The following is a 9428-nucleotide window of genomic DNA, read 5'->3' on the forward strand; positions in this document are numbered from 1 at the left end:
AATTACAAAGTTGGCAGTGACAGTAATTTTGTTATAAGATTAGATTAAATATTATTATTACGGACGTTGTTATAGTAACTATGATAAATAAAGTTGACAGTGACATAATTTCAGTAAATATTTTTTAAATATTCTAAATTGGGAAATACAAAGCTGATTTTCTTCCGGATAGTTAAATGTCAAAACAAATTTTGAGATACTAAAAATCAAACTACATAAAACATTTTACTAGTCTATTATATTAACAGTTTAGTTTACAGTTTCATTTTATACATATTGTTACATAGAACCTAGCTAAAACTTCGAATTCAGTTACCCTAAAAAATCTTATAGTTCAGCACGCAAATCTGACAGTATATGAAGACTACTATTTTATTTCGTTAAAATATATAACCCAACTCTTACATAACTAAAAAATAAAACCATGAATCAGTTAAAAAATAAATTAAGTTATTTATGCGTACGAATATAATAAGTAAATCAGGTTGCTATGAGACCAGAGCAAACTATGATAGAGGTTCGTTTTTAATTCTAATACTGGATGTGTTCTGCGTTCTTTTAAAATAACGTCCATAAATCGATTTGTTGTCCAATATAAATAATAGAAAATATTAAATTGACGAATGTCTTACTGCTATGTGGTAATAACACACATTTATACGGAATACCTACATCTATATTGTTTTCTTTCGACGAAATGAATCAGTGTAACTAATTTTAGAGTGCGTTTTTCATTTGTTTTCGCCATTTATCTCGAAAACAAATGACATGGAATGTATGACAATTTGTTTTTATTAAAAAACAAAACGTGTGAGGATAGAGACTAACCTACTGAATTAAGGAGTTTTATATGGCACGAATATTATTTGCTGGAATTCAACAATTACTCTATCCTATATACGAACAATAAATATCAGGAAGGGAATAAAAGACCATCAAGAAAAATAATGAAAACTCCAAATAAAACAATCCGATAAAAAAACCAAACAATTTATTAAGTAAAATATAAAAAAGTATACTTTTTACACAATGATATTAAAAAAGAAAAAAAAACAGTGTCTAAACGGCAACAAAGAGCTGACTTTTCATTATTTTTCTTTGTTCGGAACAAAGCTACGCAATGTCGAATTGATGCTTGTCTCCTACAAAAATGATAACGTTCACTGGTAACTCGATTAAAGGTTTAAAATTTACAGCTTAACATCGTATTGGTTGGATCTGATAATCTAAAATAAATGCATGTAACTGTCCTCCGTATATATATTTTTGGGCAAAACTTGCTGGAACTTTCAGTTCGGCCAATGGCAATGTCTCAAAATTTAATTGAATTAAATTGAACAATATTGTTTTATTACAAACTAATATAGTATAAATCACAACGATAAGCTAGGTTTTGGGATAAGTTAAACAATGATCTATAGTCCTTAAAATTAAACTGTGTCGTGTCCTTTCGCCTCTGTGCACGGGTGGGAACGATTTCCAGTAAGTTTTGTTTGCTTTTTAATTTTTACACATAGAATACTTTCACCGGCTTGACCAGCCACCCTAAACGCTATTGAAAATGTATCATGAATAATATTTTTTTTGGTAAAGAATTAACACTGTTTCCGTTAATTTAGTAATTTAGCTATGCGGTTGACGTTTCGGATTTGGCTAAGAGAATTTAATCGGACTCTGCCTTCATGCCTCTCGCCTCGCCGGTCCTCCGCAACGCCTCCAGCTCCTCCTTGGTCTTGTCTTCCAAGCGGCGGATGTCGTCCATGGTCAGACCGTGCCAGCGATCGATCCAACAGAACACTTGCCTGAAAAAAGCAAAGGAACAAAGTTAATATACTTGAAAATACGGCTAGTAGGTTGGCAAAGAAGCTTCAATTCAAATCAAACGACACCAAGAAGACTATATGGAGGATGTACCTGAACTAATGAAATTTGCAATCAGGAATAATTATTAATAGAAAACATATAATATCACCCGTGATTTAACACATAATCTCAAAAGTCCCGGGCGAACAAAGAAAACGCGTTTTTTCTTCAAAAGTGGCTTTATTCATCAACATAATCTCCATCAAGAGTCACAATCATTCCAGCGCCGCTCTAACATTTCAGTACCGCTTTTGTAGAACGATTTATCTTTTGCCTCAAAATATGCTTCAGTTTCAGCGATAACCTCTTCATTCGAACGAAATTTCTAACCGGTATTTATTTGAGGTCTGCGAACAGCCACTAGTCGCTGGGAGCCAAATCTGACGAATACGGTGGATGTGGGAGCAATTCGAAGTCCAATTCATGTTTTGCCATTGTTTTGATTAACTTGTGACACGGTGCGTTGTTCTCAAAATAGTCGATGAATATTACACCACACACATCCCAAAATATCCAGGCCATAACCTTTCCAGCCGATTGTGCTTTTGGGTGCTTTGGACGAGACTCACCAGTTGCTGTCCAGTCAGATGACGATAGTTTTAATTTCAGAGTGAAGTGATGGATCAATGTTTCATTCATTGTCCACATATCGGTGCAAAAATTGCGATTTGTTACGTTTAAACCTTGCCAAACACTGCTCAGAATCAACACGTTTCTCATAGTCAAATGCTCATGCGATATAAAACCAACACGTTCTTTTGATAGCTTTACGATGTTAACTAACTCACGCAACTTCACTTTTTCATCATTCAAAACGATGTTGTGGATTTTTTTGTGTTCTGCTGTTTTTGTTGTTCCACCTCATTTGGACGTCCACTGCGTTATGCATCACCGGCGACTCTACGACCACGTTTGAAGTCGGCAAACCAACGTTTTATTGTTGTTTCTGATGGAGCGAGGTCCTTATAACACTTCTCAAACCATCGCTTCACTTGAACGGTATTTTTTACCATGAAGAACCAGTATAAAATGAAAACATGATGTACTGTTTTGAAAATAACAAAAGCAATAGCACTCTTAGCACAATAACTCACTAAATAGAATATCTACGAAGCTCCTAACATTTTAATTTATTTTAGATAATTCGTAATCTCAATATCAACATATTAAACCAATCAGAATTAAGCAAAATTTGTTTGCACAAAACCTAAATATGACAGACATCAAATATAAAAAACGTACACAACAGATTAAAAGTTAAGAATCAACTCACCTATGGAAGTTAGTGAATAGCCGCCTCTCGCATTTTTGTATAAAGCTTTCTACTCTTGACTGAAAAAAAAAAAATAATTAACAATAGTAAAAGCAACAAACTGAATTAATGATATTTATTTTTCAAAGTAGATATTCTAGAAAAGCTCCAACGAACTACTAACACAAACAAATTGGTTAAATTAAAACAAACGTCATCCTGAACTAGTTTTAAAAAAACACGTTACAACATATTGATGTAACCACCTGAACAATAAATGAGCTGTTGTCCGTTTAACTTGTTACATTATATTTTACATTATAGTAAGCCATGTAATTGATGTTCCGTTCTAACATGTATTAAAAAAAACGTTTACCACAAAACCAGAAATATACGACAAAAACTCGTGGATTTCTACGAAGATTGACATAAAAATTATAGTGGTATATTTAAACAAGTCCTGTTTAACAATTTGTCGTAAAAATTCGGTTCACGCAATATGAAGCAAATAAAAACATTAATCGGCATTGCAAATATGACATCAAAAGTTTTATTTATAACAGGGATGTCGGTTCGGATTCAGTCGGCCTCTCGTTCGGAAATAATCAGCTCTTTGATGTCCTAATTTGACAGCGATCTAGAGGTGACAATTATTCTTAATTACAGTTACAGTTTTTCTGTTCTTCCCATACTTCTCATCCATACCTCTCTTTATTAAAAAAAACACAAAATTGTTATTCAAAAACGAAATAAATTAAACAAATCTCATATTTGTCTTGTTAACATATATGAATTCGGGAAAAATTAGACTCCGCCCATCTCGGATATGGCTATTATAAATATATATTCTTCGTTTTATATATACCGTTATATTACCGAGATAATTAATTAATTTTTCATTTTATTAGAAGGACTAAGAAGTTATTGATTCGGACATATCGTTTGAATTGTCTTTATTCACTTATTCTGTATTATATAATCTATCAATATATTCTATTATTTATTTTAATTTTGCAAATGGATTAAGTTCTACGGGTAATTCATTGTATTTTAGATAAAATCGAACCTGTGGAAATAAAAAAAAAGTTCAGAGATATATCACTTGATGTTCTTTATGTGAGTGAGAAAATTGAACAAGAAACATTGAAATTTGACTCAATTGAAGGTTTTGAAAGGTGGAAAGATAACATTTAAAAATGTAGTACCCATGGTGGTAAAAAGTGTAGCACATCTAGATTTGTTTGTCATCGATCAAGCTCGAGCTAGTGTAACGAGAAGTACGGGAGGAGGAAGCAAGACCTGAAGATGGTAGATGGGATTCTGCCGAAACGCACTCAAGGCATTGAAGGTTTTTTTAAGAATCAAACACAGATTCCAGTATACACTGCAATATATACACAGATACAAACATATATTTATATAGAAAACAACTTTCGTTTCGTCATTGCAATATTTATATATAGATAAACAATATTTGTACATGTTTTTTTTTTGGTTCAATAACAAAAAAATATTTTAAAATTAAATATATTTGTTGCACGTTTATAATAAATCCTTGATGTTAATTTGGCAACGTGGCAAAATCAAATTTTAGTGCGCACGCCTGACGTCGTCGTAAACTCAAGTCTGCTTTAACTAGACTCCGCCCACCGTCAGTCGATAATTAACGAACAGAGCCGAACAAATTAAACTGAAAGTCAGTCGAATACTTCAAAGAAAGGACACAATCGAACCTTGGCGTCTTACTTATCCGCGTCATTTAATAAAAACAAAGTACATCAAACGAACTGGACTCACCTGTAAACCGAACCATTTAAATTCGACCGTCACCAACTTGTAACAGGTCATGACCGGGTTGACGCTGTCCTTCCAGTCGGGTCCGACGAGAGGTCCGCGACCGGTTTTTTGAGATTTAAATTTTGCTGGGTCCTCGTCCGGCTTGTAGTCCGCCGAGCTGACGGAATCGTTGGCTATATCGATATTCACCACCTCCCGTATTTTCAGCTTCTCCGCCGGCAATTCGTGCACCTGGTTAAGATTTATGCAAAATAATTCAAGCTGCACCGGTGAATCTAGCGAAACTAATAAACTACAAGCCCGTTCTACCGGAATACTTTACATAAAGTGGTGCAACTACTGATTGTTCTATATATACTACGTGTTAAACCCATATTTATGATACCATATAAAGATAAACCCACATAAAGATACTTTTGACACTCGATAACTGTCACTGTCAAGTTATCATAAAAACCGGCTAATTTTTTAATCTCAATTAAAAACGTCAAAATTATTATTCAAATTATAACTATAATGTGTCAGTCATAACTGACACATTTGAAGTTGACAGTGACAGTTGTATTTAATTTTGTTAATCTGTGCTTACTTCAATTACATTTTTTAATCGAACTAAATTGAAACTTCAATGTTACTGTTCAAGGCAACTAAATCGTCGAAATAATTTAAAATATAATAAATCCCAAATCCAAATGAAAATTTAATTATAATGTGTCAGTTATCAACTGTCATAACTGATACATTTGAAGTTCGGAGTGATCGTGATTTAATTTTATTAATATATAAATTATTAAGCTGAATTGAACTTTAATGTTTTCCTCAACAAATACCAATAATATAAAAAATCCAATCCAATCGAAACGATTATGTTAGTTATCAAATGACAGTACTGACATATTTCGGCTATCTTACAGACAAGTTATTGTCTAATTCTTTGTAGAAGCCTACTTGGATTTAGTTTTTGTCAATCAAATCGAATTGATTTTAAAAATCCAATGAAAGTGATAATATATTTTTATCGCGTCCAGTCGCGAAATTTCTTAGAATTGTCATATCTTTGAAAACTGATGAAAATTCCATCAACAACAAACATCTAAAAAAAATATTATGCTTAAATATAACTAAATCACTAAAATTTTGTTAGATAAATGCACCGATATTTACTCGATCATTTTTTTTTCCTAAATTCGAAAGAACTTAGGGAAAGTATACTGACGCTAGTGCGGGTAAAGAGTGCAGTTATTAGGGGATTTAAAAGAACGCTGCAAGTACCCACTTACATTGTCCTGTCGCCCTGTATCCGCTATATGCATACTCTCTATGCAAATGACAAAATTCTCCTTCATATATCCAGGGTTCTGGAGTGCCCATAATTAGCAAAGCACGGGTTATTTATCGCAATTTAATTTAAGCAAATGTTCACCACCATCACCACCGTTGAGAAAACATAGAAAAAAAAAGAAAAATATTAATGTCGTGTCCCTGGGTACTCACGTTCTCTTGTAAGCCTCGGTCTGGAGCATGCATAGTTTCTATAACTAGCCTAAATTTTTCTTTCATATAACCTGGATTCTGAAAATGAAACACTGTGAAATATGAATGGATTTGTTTGTGGATATATATTAAGTGGGCGAAAAAATAATCCACGATCTTTTAAAAACCATTTTAGTTAATAGGTTTCAATCCCAATTATGTACAGCTTTGCTCTCAAAGTGTCCCAAAAGAAAGTTTATGTTTAGGGGATATACACATTTTAGATGCTGCGATGGCTACCATCTAGTGGGAGAGGTGCGATTCTTTTAAATACGCCAGGGAAGCCGGTTTGCTGACGGGACAAACCTCACAAGAAAAAATCCATAGGGGTTAAATCTGGCTTGTATAGAGGCACACGTATATTATCTCTTCAGTTACAAAAATACTGCAATATATTTAAAAGAAATGTATTTTCTTGGTTTTTTTATATACTTATTCTTCATATTCTTTATATACTTTTTATACTTATTCAAAATAACAGTGAACTGAAGTCATCACGAAGTCGAATATATTGCCTATCGCAATTTGTAAATTCATTTTAAAATAAAAAATACTTTCATTCTCATTTTATTTTAATTGAATAGAGATATAATGATGTCTGATGCGTTCGAACAGGTAACCGAATCAGCCTACAAAATTCACCTGATTGTCAAACGTCTGCAAAATTCTTTAGAACAGCGGTGATAATAATTACAGGTTATGTTATAATCCGGCAAACGTTATGTCACTTTACTTGTTTTGATAAATTCCAAATATTTGTTTAATACAGAAATAAAGTGCAACTCTAACAAATTACTTTTAAAAGGAACGAGATGAACTAGAATGTATTATATTTAAAAACATTATTTTTTTTATAACTTTGTTATATATCAAAGCTAAAATTAGTTGTAGATGTTTAAGTAGATGCGGCAACATTGCGACGTTTTCACGTCATACATTTAGATGACGCCAGTTCACTATTTCATTGAACGGACTATATATCCGTAATATTCATGATTTGATTGATTTAGACCACCACTAAGGTTTGAACAATTTATTATAGAAAAATTTAGAACTAATACACTTATCTTAGATATTTAGGTATATTCTTCAAATGTACATACAATGAACAATAATCGGCAACATCGCAAAAACTTTCTAAATTTGACTGCAGTGTGCAAGTTAGTGCGTGTTATAATAGCGATAACTCACAACCACGTGTCCATGTAAAGATCACTATTTATTTTTATCAAATAATTTCTCGCAAGAGGTTAAACCTTGTGTTACAAATTACATAGACATAGAAAATAATTCATAAAAAATATTTTTATGAATTAGTATTGACGGAAACTATAATTAAATTATACAATAACAATAGACATTGGCTGGCAACAGTGACTAGTTGATGTGTACTTGAAAATTTAAAATGTGGATTACTTTTACGCACACCTAATATAACTGTTGCAGTAAAGTCTCTATATATTACAAGAAATCATTTCCCCACCACATAAAAATATATACAAATGAATATCAAATAAAAACGTGAATTAAAAAGTGGGACAATTAATTTGTTTTCTGTCCCCCAGAAAATGTCTTTATGGACTTTGAATTACTGCTTGTAACAGTGTTTATTACCACGAGAATAACTAATAGTAATTTAAGAACTCTGAACTTTGCAATTAACAGTGTTAATAGTAAAGATTATCCAATGCCACCATCAATTATGGTTGTGGTAATGAATGGTTAAACCTAATAATATTTTTTCACCGACCCAGTAATAATACTAACCGTGATTACTGTCTTACAGTAAGGATAAGCATTCCAGGCCTCCTCGTGGATCTCTAAACTACCTTTAGGAGCCAAAAGCCTAATGAACGCGGGCACTTTGCTAGCCAGATGGTAAATCTTATAAGTGTACTGGCCTGAATTGTATTTGCCTCCGAGTAGTGGATAATTGGTGAATGGTTCATTTTTTAGCACTTCTATTCCTTCTCCACCACCTGTGTTGTCTTTAGATGCTTCAGCAACACTATATAACTGAGCAACTTGATACTAAAAATACGTACAGATAAAATATTTCAATTTAATTTTAAAAAAAGTAGATATAACATAAGTGTGTTTTGTCAATAATGTATGTACTTTGTAAATATTATTAAACAATTAACTTGTCTCGTAATAAACACAATAAATTCACTGCGATATATTATTTATAACATAAATTACAAGAATTTAATAAAATTTAATATTTCATTTGGCTATAAATCATTAAGGATTAATTCATTGACACCACATATAACACACACAACACAAAATTTACACTCGATTTTTTTCATGGAAAATATATCTAAAACAATAAAATTTCGAAACATACCTCTTCAACAGTAAGGGGCAAGGTAACACGGCTGAAAAAAACCAGAAATCATTAAGAAAAACGTCAAACTGACAACTTGAGCGAAAATAAAATTGGTCAATGCCAAAATTCAAGGTCCGCTTGAAAAGGCTTAAAAAGATCGATCATCCTCACAGCAAAAAAGCTTAAATTATTTGGCAATGCCAGACGTATAAGGATAAGCAGTGAAAAAAAGTTTTATTGAAATGTTATCAGCAGATTTTCGCTCAGTTTTTTGACACTTCAACCCTCCGAAAATTTCCCTCTATCGGTTATGAATTATCACTTAAATTAGACGAAGAAAAAATTGAAAATGGCTAATCGTAACAGATCAAGTTTTTTCTACTTACTATTCTTTAATTAACATCTTGTATCCTAGTAAATTTTAACTATATAACATGTGAAATTTAATACAGAACTAGCTTGACAGTGAATCACTTGGACTGAAAGATGGCAACGGCGCACGCTCCATGACGCAAAGATCTTACGTAGCAACGCCGATTTTTATAATGTTTGTAATTTATAGTGATTATTTGATATAAAAATCAATAACTAATTTATATTTGAAACTATCTATTATTCGTATTAAGTTACGTATATATTTATTAGTACAAC

The 9428-nt window shown here is 32.2% G+C and overlaps 1 protein-coding gene across 2 annotated transcripts; it reads right to left on the minus strand.

Annotated features, from left to right (window-relative positions):
- Positions 1-219: 219 nt before the first annotated feature.
- vib (phosphatidylinositol transfer protein vib) lies at positions 220-9302 on the minus strand. Of its 2 annotated transcripts, none has more exons than XM_076400021.1 (7): positions 9164-9302; positions 8796-8826; positions 8213-8476; positions 6193-6270; positions 4913-5143; positions 3137-3195; positions 220-1802 (listed from the first exon to the last, which is right to left on the minus strand). In XM_076400021.1, the coding sequence occupies exons 1-7, from the start codon at positions 9178-9180 to the stop codon at positions 1664-1666; spliced, it is 819 nt and encodes a 272-aa protein (XP_076256136.1). In that variant the 5' UTR covers positions 9181-9302; the 3' UTR covers positions 220-1663. The 2 variants fall into 2 exon arrangements, with proteins under 2 accessions (XP_076256136.1, XP_076256137.1); XM_076400022.1 differs by lacking the exon at positions 6193-6270 and adding an exon at positions 6407-6484.
- Between the last annotated feature and the right edge of the window lie 126 nt (positions 9303-9428).

Source organism: Rhynchophorus ferrugineus, unplaced genomic scaffold (assembly GCF_030347505.1).
Source record: "Rhynchophorus ferrugineus isolate W39M unplaced genomic scaffold, kcgeb_rfMv2 rfM3, whole genome shotgun sequence".
Lineage (NCBI taxonomy): Eukaryota > Metazoa > Arthropoda > Insecta > Coleoptera > Curculionidae > Rhynchophorus > Rhynchophorus ferrugineus.